The following is a 24,504-nucleotide window of genomic DNA, read 5'->3' as shown; positions in this document are numbered from 1 at the left end:
AATTCATTCCTGAGCTGTGTGTCAGCTTGGTTTACCATGGTTGGTTTGCCCAATAAATCTTCAGGTATAGTAACACTGGATTTGCCACTGGTAGTTTTAACATAGGCCAGGTGTTGGGGCAGCTAGGTGGCACAGTGGATAGAGCACCGGCCCTGGAGTCAGGAGTACCTGAGTTCAAATCTGGCCTCAGACACTTAACACTTACTTAGCTGTGTGACCCTGGGCAAGTCACTTAGTTCCAATCACCTCACCAAAATAAATAAATAAATAAATAAATAAAAATAAAAAATAAAATAAAAATATAGGCCAGGTGTTTGTGATCATAGTGGATTACACACAAGGTTACATCTGCTTAGTTAGTCCACATTGCTGTGGATTTAGTCTTTGTGTGTATCCATAGGTGACCTGAATTGGAAAATAGCTACTGAGCTCATTTCTATGATATTAATAACTAACTGCCTCATAATCAGTTCAGTGAAAACCACTTTTATTGACTTCTAAAAGGATAGACAAAATAAATCCACTCTTCTGTCTACAATAAAATTGCTTCAACTTCTGATTTTGAGATAATTTGGAAAGAGACAAGTAACTACAATACAAAATAGTATATAAGTCCATTAGAAATAATAATAAAAAAAAAAGTTGCATGACAGAGAGGAGTCTTCTATTCCCTGCCTAGGTGGGCCTACTTTCTGATCGGATTTGCTCTGATACTTCCTAGCCATGCAACCCTGGGCAAGGCACTTAACCTGTTTGCCTCAGTTTCTTCAATTGTGAAATGGGGATAATAATTGCAAAGCACTTGACATTGTACCTGATACATAGTAAGTGCTATATAAATGCTAGTTATTATTGTTTTTTAATGATATTGGCCATGGCATACATGAATGTTGAGAAGAATTGTGCTTTTCTGTGAGAGTTGGAATGAACTTGACCTCTGCACTAATTAAAGGAATATTGGTTTCTACTTCTTGAACACATTAATAATAACAGTTAACATTTATATAGTCTTACTGTGTAAGTGGGCACTCTGCTAAATGCTCTATAAATATTTTCTGATTTGATTCTCACCACAACTCTGGAAGTTACATGTAATTATTATCCTCATTTTACAGTTGAGGAACCTGAGGCTAAGGGATGTTAAGTGACTTGCCCAGGGTCACACATCTAGTATAAATGTCTGAGGCTAGATTTGAACTCAGGTGTTCCCTACTCCACGCTTGATGTTTTCTTCACTGTCCCACCTAGCTGCATAGGAGTAGGTGCTTAATAAATATTTGTTGTTGCTATTGATGATGAAGAATCAGCTAAGCAAATAACATAAAGAAGACCCCAAGTTTAAATTTCTTAGCCTACTTATCTTTATAATGTGCTTAGCATTTTAAGTTGTATGTGCTGTGCTAATTAGAAATCATTTTTTAAAATTTAATCACAAGGGATGAAGAGCTGGCCTTGGAGCCAGGAAGAGTTGGGTGAAAATCCAACCTCGGACACTTACCTTCTGTGTAATCTTGGGTAAGACACAACCTCTCAGTGCTCTAGGAAACTCACTAATATTATTAAGTTGCAGGGAAGGTATTGACCTGTTTTAGGGAGAAGTTCTCTCATTAGGGAGATCCCTGTATTGATGGAATCACAGACTCTTTTCAGTCCCTATTTCTCTTTCATTTAAGGAGGCCCATTCGTACTTGGCATTCTTCTTCTTTTTTTTTTTAAACCAAATTTGGTATACTGTAAAATAAGAGTTAACATTTAAAATGCTTGTAAGGGAATATGGTTTTATTTCAGGAATCCAGACTTCCCATATCCAAAATTTAGTTTTAATTCATGACTTTTTATTGCAAAATCAGCTGGCTGATATAATTCTGCAATAATATCATCAAACCCTGCTAAGTAGTTAGGCTCCTGGCCCAAGAGACTTCAGCTGAATTCAATTCAACTCAATAAACATTTATTAAATTCCTATTCTTTGAAAAACATAAATGTAGGCATCAGGGGATATGGAAAGTTTAAATAACACAAAGTCCCTGCCCTCATTTTCCTGATAGCCTATTAGGGGAATGAGGCACATACACAGATAAGTAGGGTATAAAATAATATAAAGTACATTAGAGAAATACAAAACTAAGTGCTTTTGTAAGGTCCATGGGGGAAGGGTCATTACTGACTGGGGTACTTACTACTCCTTGCCCAAATGGGTTTGGTTCTGCTCAACTAAGCTGTGCTCCAGTGAAATTATGTGTCTCTTAATATCACTTTGCTTAAAGTCATGTCTTCAAGGAACCAATTAATGACATTAGAGTATATCTGTAAATTATGAACAACTATAATTCTATGTATTTTTAAGTCATAGTTCATGTTTGTGATTTCTTAAATGTGCATATAAGCACACAGCAAGTACTTTATAGTTCTATTATAATTTATGTCTGTTGTCTTATTTGATCCTCACAAAACCCTGACTACTATATCTATTTTACAAATGAAGAAATTAAGGCTGAGGGGTTAAGTCACTTGCCCAGTATATTACAGCTAGTAAGTGGCAGAAGTCAAGACATCACGCTCTTAAAGTCATTGGTTCTCTTCAAGAACAAAGGACAACAAGCAACGGAACATTTGGAATTAAAACCAGAGCTTCTGACACCTATTCTAGTCTTATTTAGGCCTAAAAGAGTCTTTCAGATACCATGAAATCTAGACCCTCGAGATTTCCAGTGTATTTTCAAAGAACTCCAGGGCTAGGGAATATGCAAACATTCTTCAGTAGATTTTTCTAAGAGAAACAAAAAAGATTGTTCTAAGAGAATCTGATCTTGCTTATGTTCTAATCTCTTAATTTAAACTAATTTTTAAAAAAATCTTAGGATTTTGTGGGAAGAGTAGATTGAACATGTAAGGGTTAACCTACAAGCCAGGGTCATTTGAAAGAGGAGCCATCACTAATTAAGCATCCTCAATTCATTTCATCATCTTTATTGTTCCATGATCTCGTTAAACTTTCTCCACATTCATGTCTGGTGGAAAGATCACTCTGGAAAATGTGGTAAGACATTTCTGTCCATTGCTTTGTATCTAAACACAGGGGATGTAAAAACAATTAACAATGGTAAAAAATATGAGTCCATTGCCTAGGAAAATACTTGCTATTCATATTCAAAATACAGAAGAAATAGTACTTACTTATTATGTGGAATCATTACTATAATAAGATTTTTAGTCACAGAAAACACTTTTCTGTCCTCGTCAAATATTATAAGGTTACCAGGGCTAATCACGGTGTCATGTATTCTTTGGGACAATGGAGCCTCACTATCCCATAACTACCTTCATTGCAAGTGATGGAAAAGCAAATTGTTGTATTTTACCATTGCAGAACCCCTCTCTAGTGCCTTTGCTAATTATTAGTCAATCGTCTTCTGTTGATGCTGATGACTACTTGTTAGTATATCGCAGCAGTGCTACGAAGGACTGCTGTAATTGAAGGTTTGCAAGAGCTTCCATTGCTCAGTCTTCACAATCCAACTTGAGGCACATGTGATCAGTGTGGAAACAGTGGCCCCCAATTATTAAGAAGGCTGAAATAACTGGCAATCTGTGGTTGGGCTTAATTGCAGGCTTCCTGGGTGTATCAAGACTCAGAAGAAACTTTGGACATTATCTGAAAATCCATCCTTTAAGGGGCTATGGGAGAGTTGCTTTCTAAACACTTCTGCCAGGTCACCACAGACACGTAAAAGCAGTCTCTAGCCTGGCTGGGTAAACAACAGATCTTTAAAAATACTTAGAGGTAAGAAATGAATTCGAATCAATTCTTGTGGCCGAAGATATTAGCTTTGCATTGCTTCTAGGAGAGCAGACTCACTGGAGCCAATGGTTCAAAAACCTGGCTAAATTAGTACAGTCCCTCATCTTTCCAAAGGTATATAAATTTGCTATGGGCTATATTCCCTGGTGTACATCTCTTCCCAAATCCTAACCCCGGTGAATGGAGCTCCCTCTGAATTCCCATCTGTCTGTTTCTTGTGCCCACTAATGATGCTATAGCATGGTCTATGGTTAGGATTTTCTAGGCATGTAGGTCAAATTAAAAAGATCTAGTTGAAATCTTTTGGAAAGTTAGTGATAATATGAAGACAATAAAATATTAATCATCCAGAAATTATCTTTTTTTTCTTTAATGCATTTTGTCAATTTGATTGTCAATCATAGTCTTTTAAAACTCCTTTACAAAATTATGCAGCAGAATCCCATTTCATGAAAGAGCTATGTCCCTGAAAAGTTGTTCATAAAAATATCTTTTATTTCCCTGGGTTTCAGAGTTTTACTCTGAAAAAACTGCTTGGCCTCATTAAAAAAAAAAAAAAAGAAAAAAGAAAACTGACTTGCTGCCATGGAATCTTCTTGTGAGGTAGGCATCACAAGTGTTAGTGCTACACTGTTCGAGGCTCCCCAACTGGTTCAATGGGCCACTCAATCGTCTGAGAGTCTGAACAAACCATCCTTTTACTAACAACACATTCCAATATGCCCAGGTAGTAGATCCCATGGTGGTTAAAAGCATTACAAGAAGATGAAAATCCACCGGCAAGGAGGTTCCCTAGTTTCTTTAGAGTTCCCAGCCAGAGTATAAGAGCTAACTTTATATACTCCTTGTCCCAAAGGACCCAAAGCTGGGTCCCAGATCACCTTGGGGTCAAGTTTATGCAAATGATCCCATCTGTACCACAGCTTTCTTGTTCACAAACAGTAGAGGCTGGTGTGGTGAGAGTGTGAACATAAACCTCACGTTTTCCAAGTTTTACCAATATCCTAGCTCCCAACAAGTGCCCCCATTTTCCAGATGGGAAAACTAGGGCACAGAGATTAAGTAACATCTCCAGAATCACAGAACCTATGATTATAGGGGCTAGGATTCAAACATAGACCTTATCATTCAGATTAGAAGTGATTGGTTTGTTTTTTCCCTCCTTATGTCATCCTACTTAATAAGTACCCTACTCTTTCATATGAGAAGGTGGGTTCCTGAGAGTCAAGAGGGATATTTTAAGGAAAAAAGATTCTCTTCTTAGGAATACTGGGAAGATGGGGGCAGGGGCTGGAATCCTTAGTGATTTTATGATCCTTGAGATAGTTTTAAACCATCTTGGAAAGAGAAGCAGAAGAATAATTTATATTTGAATGTTTAAATGGATCTGTGATTTCATTGATTCAGAAATTCCCCATGATAATGCAGATCAGCATCAATGATGCCTGTTCCTTCTTTGCAACTATTATCCATGTCCTCCCAAAAGTTCACCAGAGAAGGTATATCCAATATGCAGGAGCCTTCTTTACTTTTTCCCAATATCATCGCCACCCCCCAAAATGCTAATGGCACCAGTGGAGCACCAGCTGTCCATCTGTGATCCCTTCATTCTTGCCCTATGTCTCGCCCGTCTTCTCTTTCTATCATACAATTCCTTGATGACCTCTCCTATTCCTGTTCTTCAGAGTTGCTCTGATCATACATTGCAGCTTTTTCATACCATCATGCAATTCTCCAATGGCCTCTGTGTGATGATCATCTAATTTTTAGAAGCAGTGGTATTCTGTGTTTTGCTGCCATATAGCAATAGCAGGAAAACGGTAGTCTAAAAGAGAGGTCTTTGCTTCCATGGGAAACTTGGGGTCAAGAAAAGTGCTTTATAATTTCCTGAGAGCTATGCAGCCTGTTCTCATCCTATTCAACTCCAGACCCCATTCATTATTCCTCTGTATAAGTCTGTCCCAAATTTATATGCTATCGATTATAGGGTGTCAATGTAAACACATGTTGAAATCTATGCAACAATCAGTCAAAATGTGCCAGGCACTTGATCATCCTGTGTGGATGGAAGGGTCAAATTCCTTTATGTAGTTACAGATCTCCTCCAAAGAGGCTCTGTAAAGTTTTAAGATTTGAAGTAATCAATACAACATTATCCACAAGCAAGACAATATCGAGGACCTCACTTTCCATGGATAATTCCTCCTCAATCAGGACTCTACATGAGATCTCATCTATCACAGTGGTGAATAGCTTTGTTACACAATTATCTTGTTTTATGCTTTGCCTCATATTTATTATCAGAGGGTCACTGAACAAAGTTGTTAGTGTTGTTTATTTCTTTCAAGGGATCTTGAATGATCTTGCTGTATGGACAGAAGACAGACACCTTGTTATCAAAGAACCTGGAAGTGGTGTTTTGTTTTCCTGAGTCAAATGCTAGTTCAACAAATAAGCAAAATGAAATAGTCTGTTCTTCACCACTTTCACTTAAATGTGAAGTGATAAAGTTCAATATCAAGTATTGCCTGTGGAAGCCTGCTCTAATTCTCTTAATACATATACAGATCATTCTCATGCGGTTTTATATAGATGGAAGTGTAGTTTTCTAGCTATTGATGTTCCCTTGGACATTTTTTTCCTAGTAGTAACAAGTTCTGAGATTTTATGTGTACATATGTATGTATATGTACATACAACTTTATGTTTTTCCTCTCCTTCAGATACTTTATATCAGTCCCTCAATGGACCTTCTCTATATAATTTTCATTCGATCTTTGTGACTCTTCTTGGCAAAGATACTGAAGCAGTTTGCCATTTCTCCATCTCATTTTACAGATGAGGAAATTTGAGGTGGATGGAAGTTAAGTGATTTGCCCAGTGTCACACAGCTAGTAAGTGCTGGAGGCCAGATTTGAACTTAGGTATTCCTTCCTCTAAACCTGGTACTCTCTCTACTACACTACCCAGCTGCCCTCCTGCTTTACAAGATGCTATTGCTCAAAGCTATCCTTCCCCATGAGATTTTAAAAGCAGGTCTGTGTTCTAACTCATGGTTACTTTTGGCACTCCAAACTTGCTCCATTTGGCAATTAAGATGCTTGGTGACCAGGATGCTTCCTGTGGTTTTTTTGTTTGTTTGTTTTTTTATTTTTGCCTGCTTCTTGTGGCAACTAACTTAAATCGGCTAAATATTTGGATGAAATTATTTCTATTGTCTATCCACTCTACCTCATTGCTCATTCCCATTCTCCCCTCTTTTAGTCTTATCCAGGAGCTTTGCAGTGTATGGCACATATTAGGAACTTGATCAATTTTTGCTGATGAATCAACTGAGTTATCCTTCACTGACCCAAAAGAATGTAAGCTCCTTGAAAGCAGAGATTGTCTTGGAAGCAGACTGAAGTCAGAGAACCCAGGAGGTGAAGGTGGAAGTGAGGTGAGGAGGAAGAGCATTCCAGGTAGCCAGTGAAAAGGCACAGAATCAGGAAATGGGGTGTGATATGTGAGAAAAGCAAGCAGACTTGTAGGTAGGCCATACAGGAGAGCAAATTGAAAGAAGACTCAAAGCATAGGATGAAGTCATGTTGAAAGGTTTTATGTGCAAAACAGAAGACTTTATTTGATCCTGGAGGCAATAGGGAGTTTAAGAACAGTCTTGGAGCAGCTAGGTGGCACACTGGCCCTGGATTGAGGAGGACCTGAATTCAAATCCAGCCTTAGACACTTGACAATTACTAGCTGTGTGACCCTGGGCAAGTCACTTAACCCTCATAGTCCCACACCAAAAAAAAAAAAAAAAAAAAAAGGAAAAACCAGTCTAAGGAAAATAGAATTTGAATAGAAAGAGTAGTAGGTTGCAAAGTATCCTAAAGCCCCAAACAATTGCGCATTATCTGCTGCCTGTGTATGGCAGTGTTCCCTTTTGCCAATGTGCATAAATAATAAGATAGATATAGAGTTACAAAGCATCTTGGAGGTTACTAGTCTGACCCTTTCTTTTTTACAGATGAGGAAACTGAAGCCTAACAAAGTTAAGCAACTTGTCCAAGGTCACCCAGGTAATAAATGGCAGGGCCAAGATTTAAACCTAGGTGACCTGACTTCCATTAAATCACAGAACTTGGGCTATTTTTTAGTACTTCTACTACTATGGGCTAAGGGTCATTTTTCCAAACATTTACATTGGCTGTATTACTTGGGATAGAGGGTTTATTATTGTTGTTGCTGTTTTAAAGTCTGTTCAAAATGTAAAACAGAATAATATTTCCAAGTGAACAATAAACCAAGTCTGTCGGTTTGCTAAAGGTTTCTCAGACTTCGGCAACATGAACTTCTCATTCATTTCTCAACGCTTTCAAAACAATCCTTTATTTACACTTAGCCTGCTCATCAGAAATTGTCTATAATTTCAAATTAAATCCCCCAAGTTGCTAGTTTTGAAAAGAATCTGAAGAAAACTCTGAAAATGCTGAAGTAGCATTGATTTCTAAAACATTTTGCACTTTCCCACTCCATCCCCTTAAAGTAAAGCTTGGATGCCACGCACAATTACACAAGAAAATCAAGAAAGCCATTACATTCAGCTTTTTGTCACGATCATTGTTACCATGGAAAAAAAGTGGGCTCAATTCAGCACAGCTGCAAGAGAAGGAGAGATCTGCTGGCCTTTTGTAGAGAGAAGTCACAAATGCAATGCCAAATTTTGTCATCTAAGTCCCATTTTCTTAGGCCATTACTACTGCCCACAGATGATCTGATCTCATCCTTTGAAATATCTGTACCTTCCCTCCTTCCCCCAAAGTAGTATTTTACTCATTCACACTTATGGGCACAGTGAACCTCATACTACTGCCTGATGTGCCTTCTCTTATACCCCAAACTCATGGGTGGAATAGAAAATAAAACCAACAAAGTTGCTAATAGCACCCTCATAACCCTCATAACCAAGGGAATCCCCTAAAGAGTTCAACACCATTAACTGAATTGGAGAGGATTTTGTTTTCCAGTGTAAGATAACCTTCACCCAAAGAGTCTGGGCTAAAGTCCTTTCTTTTGGTCTGGCTGATATTAAAATATTATTTCAGAGCAACAATGAAAGGAATTTGAAAGACAGCATCAAAATACATATCTCATTGGATTTTCTGTATTTGAAATGACATCAGTATTATGATTTTAGAAAACAGTATAAACTGACTTTGTCATAATGCAGAGATTTCCCCTTTTTTTAAAAAAAATATGCAAGCAATATTATGAAAGCAGAGAAGTTTAAATTATCTGAAACGAATACATTAATCAAGACCCTATATTTACTCCAAACAAAAGCTACCAGCATTTTTTACCAGCTAAACAAAATATTCTATTTCTAATGAGATTTCAGCTGAGCATCGTTCATCTTAAAAGAAAAATAATGGAACCATACCTGTTCCAGTAGCTCCAGAATTGGTCGTGCAGGTAGGCCTGGTGGCTACATTCATCACCAAATGAGGCTTTGCTTTCAATCCAGTGAATTATGTGCCCTTCGAGAGCTAAGGGACAAAGCATTACTGATATAAAGTGAAGTGAATGGGATATTTGAAATCCTCAGCTCTGCATAGTTTTCCAAACGTTTTAAGTTAATGGAGCACTGGCTAATTTATACTCATGATGTGACCAACGCATGGTCTGTCAATGTGCTTACAAAAAATTTTGTACATATACATTTCAAAGGATATTTATGACACAATTACCTCTACTTTACTTTTAATTTTTTTTTCTGTGCTTCAAAAACCCTTTTAATATGGACAATTTTTTAAGTCTGCTTTTATTACTTGAAGGGTAAACACATATAGTAGACCAACATATGGACAATTTTTAAAGGGGACCACAGTTTAGGAAGCCAATATTTAAAAAATTACTTGATGTGACTCAAAATTTCATAGGATCACAGACTTCAAGCTATAAAGGACTTGAGAGGTCATCTAGTCCAACCTCCTCCCTTTGGAGATTGAGACACTGAAGCCCATGGAGATTAAGCAATTTGACCAAGGCCACAAAGATAATAAGTGTCAGAATCAGATTTCAAACTTACCTTATCTTATTCCAAATCCAGTGCTCCTTCCTTATTTAAAAAGGGATTTTTACTCTATAAAATATATATGCAGAGTTTTCAAAGTGTTACATTACCATCCTTAGTCTCTCCACATTTGTTAATGCTAACAAAAATATAATTTTGTGAAAAGAAAAGACTCTTTCCTCTAACATAGAGACATACAACAACTTTAGGGACTTACCAACCGGTACTTCTAAAATGAAGTCTGGTGTTTTGTCATAACCCTTTGCACGGAGTTGATCTTCATCTATGGTGAGAACAAATACCATTATTTATAACATTATTCCATTAACAAGACAGCAAAATAATTACTTTTCTTTTTGAAAAGAGTTCAAAAATTACTAATGCAGTCATACATATCCGTCTTATGCATGCAATACTATGTCAGATTAAATGAACCTTCTTAGCAAACCTGAAGCATGGATATAAAAATGCTTCTTTTGTCGCCTCTGCATTTTTATGTCTTCATTATAAACATCATTAATTCAAGCTGTCATACAGCACTTTTTTGTAACTGAAAATATTCAAAATAAAGAAATAGATTTGCTGATTGAGTCTACCCCATCATGGAGCTTGCTAATAATGCTTAACAAGCTAATGTTAACAGCTCTTAACAAGGTATAATATGGTTGTCTTTTAAAGTTTTGAGTTAAAGGCTTTCACGATTTCCTTTAAACAAATTTAGCTTCAAATAATAAAAGTATTTATGAAGTTGAGGAAAGAGTGATGGGGAAACAGTAACGGTAGAGGATGAATTGTACTGCTTAATTCCTTTGGCATGCTGTAGTTTGTGGCATTTACCAAAGTTTTACAACTAACACGATCTAATTTTGAAAAGTAAACATGCTTTGAGATTTGTTCTAAGTCTGTTCGATTCCTTGATCCTTTGCAAATATCAGGGAACCATTAGGAAGGAAGTGAGGCTTTCTAAGTCAGGGAAATGCTGAAAGCTGACAAAGTTGTGAAAACTAGCTAGGTGCTTAGTTTAAAAAAAATATCCTTCAATATTTTTAAAATGCTGTCCTTGACTTCTAATACCATTACAATGTGATTTCTGAAATGAGGAGTTCTCCATTAGATTTTGGAGTGACCTGGTCATTCAATTCCAGACATGGCTTTCTGTCTTCACCCAACCTCAACTAATGGCCCAACCAAGTAACAAGGAAGGCTGTGTGGTCTCTTAACATCTACTGGGCTGTTGACATTGTCATGCATCCCATTCGCCTTTCTGCATCACCTTTGATTAAAATTAATGGCCCGTTCCCAATGTTGGGTAGCTTATTTCCAATCCATTTATCAGCCTAAGACAGTGGTTTCATGGCCAACGCTCAGAAACTCTGTTTTAGAACACTGTTGTGTGCATCTTGAAAGGTCAGCATTTTGAGCTTAAATAACCTTTTAACGACAAGAACAATATTTAAACTAGATCTTTAAGTGAAAATTTGTTATAAGTCGACGGCATTAAAGCAAACCAAATCTTAAGACTGCCGTCATTTAAAGCACTTTTCTCCTTGAAGTAGAAGAAAAAATCAAATGAACTTTTCAGATAATGAAACAGAAATCAAACTAATCTTACTAGAAAAAAAGGAGGAAAAAAAGCTCTGAAACCTAGGTGACCATGGTTAGAAATTTTTCTTTTCCCTACATGGCAAGACAACAACTTAGAACATTTCATGCAAAAGAGAAATCATGAAATCATCTCTGTTCAGGTGCTCTGGGGCTGAAGCCCTGGGGAGATGATGAACAGCTTTAAAAGCTGGGTAGACATTTGCAAAGGCAGATTAATTCTTATTTCAACTACCTTAGTTTGATCAAACTTTGTAGATGTTTGAAATATACTTTGAAAAGAAAAATTATGTTTCTGAAAGAAGTTCAAAACAAATTTTTCAAAGGTGACCAAGCAATCTATTGTACCCATCCAAATCCTTTAAAAAAGGAGACATAAACTAATTAACGTACAGCACCAAGATTATAAGCACAAATACCTACAATTAAAATTCCATAAACATGGAAAGAAAAACAAAAGACACAGACATAAAATACCAGAAAGAATAGTGGAATCTTCCTATCTGTCCCAGGAGAAGTTTAAGGCAGACACTCCCATAGCCAAGTTGGTTTGGATGGAATCCTGCCTGCAGGCAGGAAGGCAGAAGACCTCTAAGGCTTCCTTTCATCTCCAAGCAATTTCATGTTTCCATTATGTAGAGAAGAGAAGTTATTTGGGAGTTTTCACAATGAGTCACCTGTTTTCTTTTACCCAATTACGTGTTTTGCTTCCCTTTCTCATTCTTTCTCATCATGACTTTGATTCAGTTTTCCTATTCTAATACTGGATGGAAAAAACGGAAACCTGAGGCTACATGACTAAGTCCAAAGGACATGACAGTCTAATAATAATAGGTAATATTTTAATGTTTATAAACTTCTTTCCTCACCACAATTCTATGAGGTATATAGTCCAAATAGTGTAAATATTAATACCTTGACTTAATAAGTGACAAATTTGAGACTCAGAGCTGGGATTGAACTCAGGTATTTTAAATCAGCCCAATTCTTTCTCTTTATTATGGAAAACTTTCAAGGCAGACTGGTGACTTAAAATTTCTGTTATGCTAAGAACTAGCTAAAAAAAGAGACTATGTACCAAGAGGATCACTTGAAGAAACTAGGATGTTTAGCCTGAAGAAGAAAAGATTTAGGAGAGATATGATCATTGTCTTCAAGTATATGTACTGGTGACCTGAGGAAGAGAGATTAAACTTGTTTTAGTTGAACACAAAGAGAAAAGGTTGGAACAAGAAGAGGCAGAAAGACACTTTTTCGTTGTTTCAATGTAACAACAGACTTCCTAACAATTGCAGATGTTCAGAAACAGAATGATCTGCCTGAGGAGGCAGTGGGTTCCCTGCCATTGAAAATCCTTGAGTAAAGGCTGGGCGATCAATTTATGATGATGTTGCAGAAGGAATTCTTCTTCTTATATGAGTTGGACTATTTAGATGGCCCTAACATCTCTCACTACTTTGAGATTCTGTGATCTCATGAGACCAAGTTCAATGCTCTTTCTCCCACTGCTTCTCCTAATTGAAGTATAGGGAGAAATATGTGTGGGGAAGAAAAGATGTCCTGAGATTTTTCATCTCTTCCATAAAAATTTACCTTACTGAGTGATGCTTTCTTTCCTGACTCAATGGCCAACCTACTCATGGGACCAAAACTTTGGGCATTTCATTTGTAGTTCAACTATTCATATATTCTTTTTTTTTTTTTTTTGCAGGGCAATGGGGGTTAAGTGACTTGCCCAGGGTCACACAGCTAGTAAGTGTCAAGTGTCTGAGGCTGGATTTGAACTCAGGTACTCCTGAATCCAGGGCCGGTGTTTTAGCCACTGTGCCACCTAGCCGCCCCTGAACTATTCATATATTCTTGAGTTGGATACTTGGTGTTGTATTTTCCCTCAATCTACTCTCCTCTTTTCCATTTAACTGCGTTCTTCATAAGTTTGTGAATTTCTCCTGATCCTGAGGGTAAGGATTCCATTGTAAGCTTATTTTGGGTCATCACATTTTCATGATGTGACCTTAACCAAGGTACTTGATGTCTTACTTCTTTATTCCTTCCTCTAGAAAGGAAAAGAATATTGTTTCTATTATTATTATTGCTAATAGGTATGTGTTGGTTGGGGTGAGGGAGAATGTGATACCAACAAAGCACCTAAATTTATATATATGTATAGTACCAGGTGCTACTCTTTACAGGGCATTCGGCTACATTCTGCTACAAAGTTTTAGAAAGTCAGAATCCTTGCTCTCAACCAGTTCATTTTTTATTCTGGCTAGTCAATTTCCAAGGAATGATTCGGCTTCCTATAAATAACAAATACAATGGAATGCAGGGGGAAGAGCAATGCAGGGGAAATGCAGGACAAAGGAAAAACTTCTCTGGCCTCAGAGAGGTTGGTTCCATATTCTAGTCTTCTTTTCAATAAACCACACAGCTCTCTAACTAATTCCTTATCCAGGAAATTCATTTAACTTCCTTTCAATTAGAATGATGCTGGGGCCTTTGGTTGACCACCACACTACAAGATCTTCTTGGAATGAGCTCAAATTTGCACCAAATTCTTTTAAAAGAGCAATTTGCAATCATCGTCTTTTGTAGCATATACTACACAACCAGATCAATCCACCCTCAGAATAATTGGTCCTTTAGAACACTCTACCCCAGGCCTATCTGGATGGTATTCTAAGTTGCCTGAAGCTTTGCAGAATCCACTACAACAACCATTTATTAAACACTCCCTTGCTTGCAAAACACTGTGCTAGGTGCCAAGGATTCAAAAATAAAATGAAGAAACAGTTCCCAAACTCAAGGAGTTTACATTTTACTTAGAGGGGGAAGCATGCATGATCAATTCTCAGTCTGTAAATCCATGAAGTCTTTTGGCTTTAGGATTTGTAGAGCCAATAAGAGACTCTTGGAGATTTGGATGGTGGATTTGGGGGCGGGGGGGGGGAAGGGGGCGGGGTGTTCTAGGGGACATGGTTTCTTTTCTCCTTATCATACATTACATGCAAAATACAAAAGCAAATCAACAGAAGGGGAAAAAAAGCAGTGAGAAAACCATCATCAGAGAGAGGCGTATGCTATATGATTGTTCATATCATCCAATGACTTAGATATTTAGAGATCAAGTAACCCATTCATTGACTTAGGACTTCAACAAAAGTGTATGCCCTAAGTAACATTAAGCCACTTGAAACAAAACTGCTATAATTATTGATAAATAATAGCCAAAGATTCAGTATTTAACAGGCAGGATATCAGGTATGTCAACTAGGGTATTTCTGTGGTCATTTTATTCAAGTGAATCTAATTTCAATATTTAACACAATGATTTTCCATCTAGAATGAGAAACTAGGTAGGTAAAACTCAGTGCAATGAGGTTAAGTCCAGGAACAGCAAAAGTACATCATGTGGGAGCAGCTAGGTGGCACAGTGGATAGAGCACTGGCCCTGGATTCAGGAGTACCTGAGTTCAAATCCAGCCTCAGACACTTGACACTTACTAGCTGTGTGACCCTGGGCAAGTCACAACCCCAACTGCCTCACAAAATAACAAAATAAAAAAAGTACATCGTGAGTTTGATGATGAATGGTATTGGGGCAAAGGAAATAAAATCAAGGTCCTACTCCTTTAAAAGGAACTGACAGTTAGGATGTAGGACAAGGTACATTATGGATTGTTCCTCTCTGAGGCAAAAATCCTAGTCAAGAAGCTCAATGTTTTAATAGGTCACCAAAGGGTTGGGTGAGATTCAACAGAAAGCAAAAGGAAGGCTTCTCTAGCTAAGCAGCCTTATTCATTTACAGAAGAAAATGACAATCCAAGGAGGTATCTATCTTGTTTTTGTTTTTTGTTTTCAGTTTTTTGTTTTGTGGTGAGGCAGTTGGGGTTAAGTGACTTGCCCAGGGTCACACAGCTAGTAAGTATCAAGTGTCTCAGGCTGGATTTGAACTCAGGTCCTCCTGAATCCAGGGCCAGTGCTCTATCCACTGCGCCATCTAGCTGCCCCAGGAGGTATCTATCTTTATTCCCTATAACCAAGGAAATTCTCAAAACCTCTATTAGATATTGTACAATGATCAACACTGAATGACTTAGCTATTCTCAGCAATACAATGATCCAAGACAGTTCCAAAGTTCTCATGATGAAAAATGCTATCTACTTCTAGAGAAAGAACTGATAGAGTCTGAATGCAGATTGAAGCATATTGTTTTTCGGTTAATTTTTTTATGGTTTTTTTTTTGGTCTGTGTTTTCTTTCACAACATAACTAATATGGAAACATGTTTTGCATGATTATATATGTATAGCCTATATCATATTGCTTACCATCTCGGAGGAGAAAGTTAAGGAGAAGGAAAAAATTTGGGACTCAATGTTTTTAAAAAGAATGTTACAATTGTTTTCACATGCAAAATGGACAAAAATATTCAAAAAAACAAACAATCCTCTATTAGAATAAAGCTCAGGAGAGAGATTTTGGGATCATGGGATTTGTGACCTCTTCAGGTCACCCAATCAGAGAATATTATACCTAGCTTGAGTCAAGCCTTTAATTTTTCTTAAGTAATCTTTATTTAATTTTGGAGTAGGAGGAAAGGTTTGGAAAAGCCAACAATTATGATAGTTCAAGTACACAAAGCTCTTGTTAGGTCCTTAAAGTTAAGACTTGACTATGACCCAATTTCCTCTATAACTTGACTCTTTGGTCCCTGCTTTTCTATATCACAGTAGACACATTGGCAGTTCCAAACTGGCATCCTAATGTAATCTTTTTTTTTGGGGGGGGGCGATTGGAATTAGGTGACATGCCCAGGGTTATAGAGCTTGTAAGTGTCTGAGGCTGGATTTGAAATCAAGTCCTCCTGACTCCAGGTCTGGTGCTCTATTCCATTGTGCCACCTGGCTGCCGCTATAATCTTTTCTTTTTTTCTTTAACCATTATCATGTGTTAGAAATTATTATCTAGAACAGGGATTCTTAACCTGGGATGAACTTGGCTTTAAAAAAATTTTTTTTTGATAACTGTATTTCCTTTGTGATCCTATTTTATGTATTTATTATTCAGAGATTGGATCCATGGGCTTCACCAGACATCTAAAAGTGGGGTTAGATGAGACAAAACAAATTTAAGAGCCTCTACTCTAGAGTCTGACAACTACACCAATGAATAAACTACTTTTTTGGAGAAATGTATTAACTCATTGTACAGAATGATTTGCTGATAAATCTGCTCATTGCTATTAAGTAAAATATGCAGGTGTTTGAGGCTTCCTTTTCACTTTTAGAATACTTCTGGAAGTCACAGACATTAGTCTTAGTTGTGCTGTGTCTTAGCACATGGTCTTTGTGCATTGGTATGACTAAAAACTGAGTTACCCCGAAGCCTACCTGGTGGTGAGCCTCTCTGAACTTAGGTTGGCTCCCCAAATTTTGTGCTAACCTCAGGGCCTTTTTAAAAAACAAAACAAAATAAAACAAAACAAAGGAAACCAGGGATAAGTGACTTGCTCACAATCACAAAGATACTAATTGTCAGAATTGGAATTTGAAACCATGTCCTCTGACTCCAGAGTCAAGGAGCCCTCTAAAAATACAAACCAAAAACAACCCAGCCCTCTCCTTGATAGAAAATTGTTTTTATGAGTAAAGGTTTAGAAGGGCAGCTAGGTGGCACAGTGGATAAAGCACGGGCCCTGAATTCAGGAGTACTAGTTCAAATCCAGCCTCAGACACTTGACACTTACTAGCTGTGTGACCCTGGGCAAGTCACTTAACCCCCATTGCCCTGCCAAAAAGAAAAAAAAAAGGAGTAAAGGTTTCTTGAATGTTAATTGAGAAAAGGTAAAAGGTACCATAGGTACGTCAAAGTCATTTTAATGGCAATATTAGGAGTGGGGTTTCCAGTTTCCTCTACTGGTGCCTAATTCAGATTAGATTACATATTTGGAAGAGAAGGGCCCTTCCTTTCTATTTCACAATTCACAAATTAGGTTCAGTATGTTTCAAGTGTTGTCTATTCACTTAAAGCATGTAAGTACATTCCAAATAGAACAAATTCGATTCAATAATACTTAGCATTCACCATGTACAAATAAATAATGTTCTCTTCCTGAATGTTTATTTAATAGCAGATTTTTAGAGCTGGAAGATACCTGAGGGATTATCTAATTCTACTTTGTGTTAGCACTGAGGAAACTGAGGTGCAAAGAAGTTAAGTGATTTGCCCAAGGTCACAGAGCTAGTTTGTAGAAGGGGTGGGATAAGCTGTCTTTCTGAATTATGATAAATTCTTGTTTAAGACTTTCAAAATTAAGGAAAAACAAAAACCCCAACACCACTGTGGAGCTTCCCTAAAGATCTTTAGGGACAACCTCAGTGTATAGCCATCTGTTTGAAATTGTTTAGGTGACACTTGCCTGTAGGCAAGGGAATGGACTAGATAATCTTTCAAGGTCATTTCCATCCATGTGTTTCAATGATTCTCTCTCCAGTTTAACCAAAATCAATATAGCTTTATTCACAGACACAACTAATGTTTAATTTTTAAATACAATAAAGGTCTTAGCTTATTTTTAAAACCCCATGACTACCTTTGGACGGGGAAAAAAATAGAAATTGCATGTGTCTAAAGAACACTTTGAAACTTTAATTCCTTTGGCTTTTTAATTACCTACCCCTTTCTCCCCCAAATACCCAAAATACCCAAACCAATTACATACCAATTACACAATTTCGTTTTTTTTTTTTTTTTTAAGTATAGGGTTGATTTTGAGTCACGGGGACAAAACACATCTGAAATAAGTTAACATCTACTTAGAACTTCCAGAAGGATACAATAATTGACAAAGCAGTGGTTTGGAAATTTTTTGGGGTGGGGTGGAGGGATGGTGGTGGTGGTATGGCTATTTAAAAAGATTCTAGTTTAACAAAGAAAGCCATCCTCATGATAAAAGATTACACTGAATTTCAGATCGCAATGCCAAATTAAACAAAAGTCATGAAGATGAAAACTAAATGTGAAAATGCTTATCTACAATTTTGTCAAAATAATACCAGTAAAATGGTACATAAAAGATGATTTATAATGTATGGAAAATGGTCAACAACTGCATAATTAAGAAAATGGAAAAGTACCCACTTTCATGAATTACAGTGAATCTTTTTTTTCCCCCTATTCTGGGGTTATTTCTTTGTTAGTCCCTCTGAAACCATTTTAATGTTTAATCCTAGAAGCATTTGGACTGGCCATGCCTTTCCACCTCCACACTTCCTAAAAGTAGACTTCACAGCTCTTTGTGCAAAACTTAGATTCGCATAATCACTAAGGCAAAATTTTTAACGAAAGGGAACTTTGAGATCATCTAGTTTAACCTCATTTTGCAGATAATAAAATAGGCCCAAGTTCATGGTATTTATTTAATAAATCTATACTAAATTGAATTAACAAAGACCACAGGGCTAGTTAGTCTTCAAAAGGCCCCTAAACAAGATTTGGTCTTGCCACTTGAATTCTATTGCAGTACCATGAACACTGAACCAACCCTTACATGGGAGTCAACACTTTCAGCTCTAGGACTCCTGCCCTGACTGGACAGTGCCTCACATGGCACATGCCAACACAACGAATGTGTTTTACATATATAATACCTTCACTTTACATCAAGGTGTTCTTCTTGCCACTGTTCTGTCCACTTTGTAGACAAAGAAATTTAATTCTTCTTAATTCTTTCTCAATACTTCAAAAATCTGTGATTTGTTGAGTATGAATATCTTCCACTGACACTTCTCAGAGCCTGTCTACGATTGCTTTTGATGTAAGAGCCAAGAAAAGATCGTACTCTGGACAACCTGATTGTAAACTTCTATAAATATAACTAGGTGAACTTATGAATGACAGGTATACAGTAGGTCACCAGGTCCATATGAAAGTCTTTTCTGATAGTTAAAATCTAGTGGAGCATTTGTAAGGTTGACATAGTTTTGGGAGAGCCCAACCAATGCAATGATAAAGTAGAACTTACAGATTCTGGGAATATAAAACTATTATATTAATACAGTATTGTATTCTAGAGTCATATTTTATATTTGTCAATCTTGTTATACTAAAAACCATATCAGCAATCAGATTTTTAAATTAACCAAACTTATTATTTCAATGGTGTAAGGAATTCCATTAATGAGAGAATTCCCTCTTCTAATGCTGATGACAAGCTGTTCTGAAACTCATAGTCTTAGTCCCGGAGGGGCTAAGAATCAAATGATTGTTTCAGGGTCCTAAAGCCAGTATGTGTCAGAGGTGGAACGTGAACCTGAGTATTTCCTGACTCTGAAGCATGTTTTCTGTTCATTGTATTAAGATGCCCTTCATTAAGATTATGTTAACATTAATCCATTTGAATTTATAATTCTCACCAAACATATTCACTTATAAGTATACATAGGTTCAAAACAATAACTTCTAGAATCAAATATAATCTGATCTGTTTAGCTTTTTAAAGGCCTTCTAACTTGGCCCCAGCCTATCTTCCCAATCTTATTGTATATTATTTCCCTCCTGTACTCTTGTGATACAGCCAAAATGGCCTTCTCCCTTGTTCCTCCATCTCACAGTTCCATACTTTTTGCACTGGCTGTCCCTCATGCCTGAAATATACTGCCTCCTCACCTTCCTTTATAGAGTCCCTCTCTTCCTTTAAGATACAATTTAAGCATTACCTCATTCCCTTCTCTGTTAGTGCTCTCCCTACCCCTTTGGGTTAGATATGTCATTAAAGTTAAGGTTAGGGTTGGAGTTAATTACTTTGTGTGTGTATATAATTTCCTCTCTCCCTCCCTCCCTCCCTCCCCCCCCCTCCTCCATTGTCTTCCACATTAGGATGTAAGCTCCTTGTGAATAGGGATTATTTAATTTATTATATTTTTATCCTTAGCAGCTGGCACATAGTAGGCATTTTAATACATGTTGGGTGACTGATTGATCACTTAACCTTTGTCCATGTGACTCAATTAAAAAATACAAAATATATGGTGAGTCAGATTGCAGATGTATGATTCTTGAGCTTAACCCAGGCTGCTCACTAACACCAATACTAATGATGATAGACAGCAATGTAAGAACAGGGTGAAGACAATACTTATGCTAAATCAACCTGATTTAATATGCTAAGATAAGAAAAGCAATTGAATTGACAGTTATCAAAGAAGAAATGGAAGAAATGGTCAGAAACAAAGGTGACATGTATGATTACATAAAAATAAAAATGCCCAAGAAAAACAATGAAATCTTCTTTAAAAGAAATCAAAATGCCATTGCTGACTATATCAGCTGAAAGCCTGGCACACAAAATTTACAGGAGCTAATATAAAATTGTTGGGGTAATTAATATCCAATGGTCAGGGGACATAGAATAATACATTAAGGAACATGTTTCCAAGACTCATCCCTGGTTAATTTGGTGATAGGATTCTTTACATTTAGTTAGCATGGCCTTGGATGACGGACATACATAGGGATGACTATAGAGTCTACTACTGTGCTTAGCCACAAAGCTTTTTCCAGACCTTGTGGTCTTCTTGAATGGCCTATTTGAAACAAGGTCACTCCAATTCCATAACAAGGCATTAGAAAACTGGGAAGAATCTTTGAAGCACACATCTCTGATAAAAGTCTCATTTCCAAGATATGTAAGGAACTGATTCAGATTTATAACAATAATAGCCATTTACTACATATTGATAAATGACCAAAGGATATGAACAGGCAGTTTTCAAAGGAAGAAATCCAAGCCATAAAGAACCATATGAAAAAATACTACTAATCAGAGAAATGAAAATTAAAGGAACTCTGAGGTTTCCCATCAAAACTATCAGATTGGAGAATATGACAAAAACAGAAGATAACAATTGTTGGAGGGGCTACAAAAAAAGCCAGCCAACTTAATGCACTGTTGTTGGAACAGTGAAATGGTCTAGCCATTCAGGAAAACAACTAGGAACTATGTGCAAAAAGTCATTAAATTGGGCATAACCTTTGACCCATCAATAGCACTACTAGGCTAATATTCCAAAGAGATCAAAGAAAGAGAAAAAGGATCTACACACACACACACACACACACACACACTCTTTTTGTGGTGGCAAAAAACCCCAAAAGTAGACATTAAGGGGATAATGGCCAACTGGAAAATGGATGAACAAATTCTAGTATAAATACTATTGTGCTATAAGGACATGAAGAATGTAATGGTTTCAAGGAAACCTAAAAAGACTTGTATGAACTGATATATAAGCAAGTAAGCAGAAACAGAAGAATATTGTATGACAACAAAACCGTAAAAATAAACAACTTTGAAAGACATAAGAACTCTCATCACTGTAATACCTAACCATAATTCCATAAGACCAATGATGAACCATGGTATCCAATTACTGATAGAGAGGATTTAAGAAACATGAGACATACATTTTGGGGTGTAGTCAGTGAGAAAATTTATTTTGCTATAGTATGCATATTTGTTTTTCCTTCCCTCCTTCCCCCTTCCAATAGGGAGGGCAAGGAAAAAAGATAAAATCAGTGTTTCTTGTTTTCAAAAAAAAAGTAAAATAAAAGTTACATTATAAAAACAAACCAACAAGGCACTGTAACAGGAACCTAGTGTAGGATATGGGAGATGTGTATGGGTCAATTCATAAAATTGGAAACATGAATTTTGAAAAAAGCAAACAAAACCTTTAAAAGATATTCCACTCCAGTAACAATCAAAAATTTATAAATTAAAAACAATTCTGAATACTATCAAACCTATCAAAAATTGAGAAATAAACAAACAAACAAATAAATGTGGCATCTTAAATTTCCTTAACAGGTTATGGGGAAAAAACAAAACACAAAACCGAAAAACAAACCTATGTATTGTTAATGGCATTGAAAATTAGTACTTTTATTTTTCTTTTTTGGGGAGAGAAATCCATTAAGAAAGAGAATGATAAAATTTACTATGTTTTTTTTGGGGGGAGGGGGGCAGGACAATGAGGGTTAAGTGACTTGCCCAGGGTCACAGCTAGTAAGTTTCAAGTGTCTGAGACTGGATTTGAACTCAGGTCCTCCTGAATCCAAGGCCGTTGCTTTATCCACTGTGCCACCTAGCTGCCCCTATATTTTTTAACTTAGGAATCCAACTATTGGTATTATTATCTTTCTTAGTAGCATGTTTCTTATGAACTAACAAATGATGGCTAACAACAGCCTGGTGTCTACTTAAGAACTATCCATGGTACTGTAAATGTTCATTAGTTTGTAGTTAGAGAACTTGAGTTCAAATTTCAGTTCTGACACAATAGCCAATCGTGGCCTTAGGCAAATAATTTAATTTCTTCCAGTCTCAGTTTCTTCATGTGTAAAAAAAAAATAAGGGGGTTGGACTCGATGGCTTCTAAGGTTCCTTCCAGCTCTAGATCTATGATCCTAATGCATTTCCCCCCTTGTTTCCTCCCACAACATGACAGAAGTATTGGCACAATATTCTATTAGAATGGAAGTCTCTAAATGGTCAACACAGCAGCTGATCACAGGGAAGAAGCTGCCACAGATGCCAGCTCTTATCCGGTTGATAGTCCCCTTCCTTAACTCTATCTCAGCCTGGCACTGACTTGAAAATGTTCTGGAGATAGCTGTTTCCACACTCAAAAAAAGGTCAGCGATCTCATTATTAGAATGATAATGATCATATAACTAGTTTTTATTTTCCCTGTTGATAGAGGATTCTGAGCTGTTACTGACTGTGTGGCCTTACTTAAGTCAAGGGAAACTCTGATCAGGAAGAACAGCAGCCCTGAAGAGACTCAAACAGAGTAGAGACTGGGAGGATGAGCTTGTAGTCTCTAAATCTCTGTAGTGCCTAGCCTGGAGCAGGTTATTCAAACCATCTACTGCCCATGTCTTTGGAGTCTCAAGTAAAGGGCATATAGAAGTATAAGTATCATTATCATAGTCCCCTGACATTCCTGCTCCCTTAGGAAAGAGAATTGACCCAATTTTTTTTTTAAGAATACTACAATAATTACAATGAGAATCACATCTTATTTTTAACCTTCAGAAAGGGTAGAATTTAAATAACAGCTAATGCCTCATGGAATAACCATCCTTCTCAATTCACTTCAGCCTATATAATCATATGTTTTATTTCTAGTCTCTCGTTCTCTACTGCTAACATCTGCATGTAAACAGGATCTTTGTATTCTAAATCTCATCTGCTCCTGCTGCCTATTCCTCACCTGAAGTCATAATCCTCTGTTTGTCACATCATAATCACTTCCCCAGCAGAGGATTGTTGCTTCAGGTGGGGAATAAAGCAGCAGGAGCAGATGAACTCTTAGGAAACAAAGATCCTAATTTCTTACAGCAAGGGACATCTTTCACTAAGCCTATTCAGTTTTCTATATTATACCCTCCTGGAGTCCCGTAGAGTATTTACATGAGATCTGGAAAAGGACCCATGTAAAATATGCTGGTATGACATGAGGCATGACCAAACATAGAGGGGGATAAAGCAAATGCTTCTAAGGTGTCACTCAAAGTAATTGTCAGCTGCTCCCAACAGGGTAATGTTCATTGGAAAGGGGAATTTTTTTTTCCTCCTGCACCCTTATTAAGGCAGCCAAACTTAACAAGAATATGTACCAGCTCCTAGCCTTGGTGCTACCTAATGAAAGCTTTTCTCACCTGGAAGTCTGCCAATTCATGGAAGGTGAAGGAAGAGCAGTGGCTTATCTTCTTTGTTTTTGGCAGAAATGTCTTTTTCTATTCTTATTTTCTCCAGCCCTGTATGTACTCTTGTCCTGTTCCTGTTTCTCAGGTTCTTTCCTCTTTGCTTTCTTGTCCAAAGCTCCCACAAACCAAAGAGAAGAAAGCTCAGGAAATAGTCTCATTATTCATTTAGTACATAAATTATTATCATTTCCATTGGGAGAACAAAACATTTTCCTCATCTACAGGCTGCAAGTGGGATGGATTATTGCAGTCTTTAACTATTTCACATGGG

The 24,504-nt window shown here is 37.0% G+C and overlaps 1 protein-coding gene across 5 annotated transcripts in view; it reads right to left on the bottom strand.

The window, feature by feature from the left end:
• Positions 1 to 24,504, bottom strand: part of CDIN1 (CDAN1 interacting nuclease 1) — a 295,396-nt gene that overhangs the window by 97,237 nt on the left and 173,655 nt on the right. For 3 of the 5 annotated variants that reach the window (XM_043987895.1, XM_043987890.1, XM_043987892.1), the window contains 2 exons: positions 10,075 to 10,140; positions 9,225 to 9,348 (listed from right to left, as the gene is read on the bottom strand). In XM_043987895.1, coding sequence (XP_043843830.1) covers positions 9,225 to 9,348; positions 10,075 to 10,140 — 190 coding nt within the window. The remainder of the gene's footprint in view (positions 1 to 9,224; positions 9,349 to 10,074; positions 10,141 to 24,504) is intronic. The other 2 variants (XM_043987891.1, XM_043987894.1) reach the window with 1 other exon arrangement.

Source organism: Dromiciops gliroides, chromosome 2 (assembly GCF_019393635.1).
Source record: "Dromiciops gliroides isolate mDroGli1 chromosome 2, mDroGli1.pri, whole genome shotgun sequence".
Taxonomy (NCBI): domain Eukaryota; kingdom Metazoa; phylum Chordata; class Mammalia; order Microbiotheria; family Microbiotheriidae; genus Dromiciops; species Dromiciops gliroides.
Note: the sequence above shows the minus strand (reverse complement) of the source record. Positions and strands in the feature narration are given on the sequence as shown.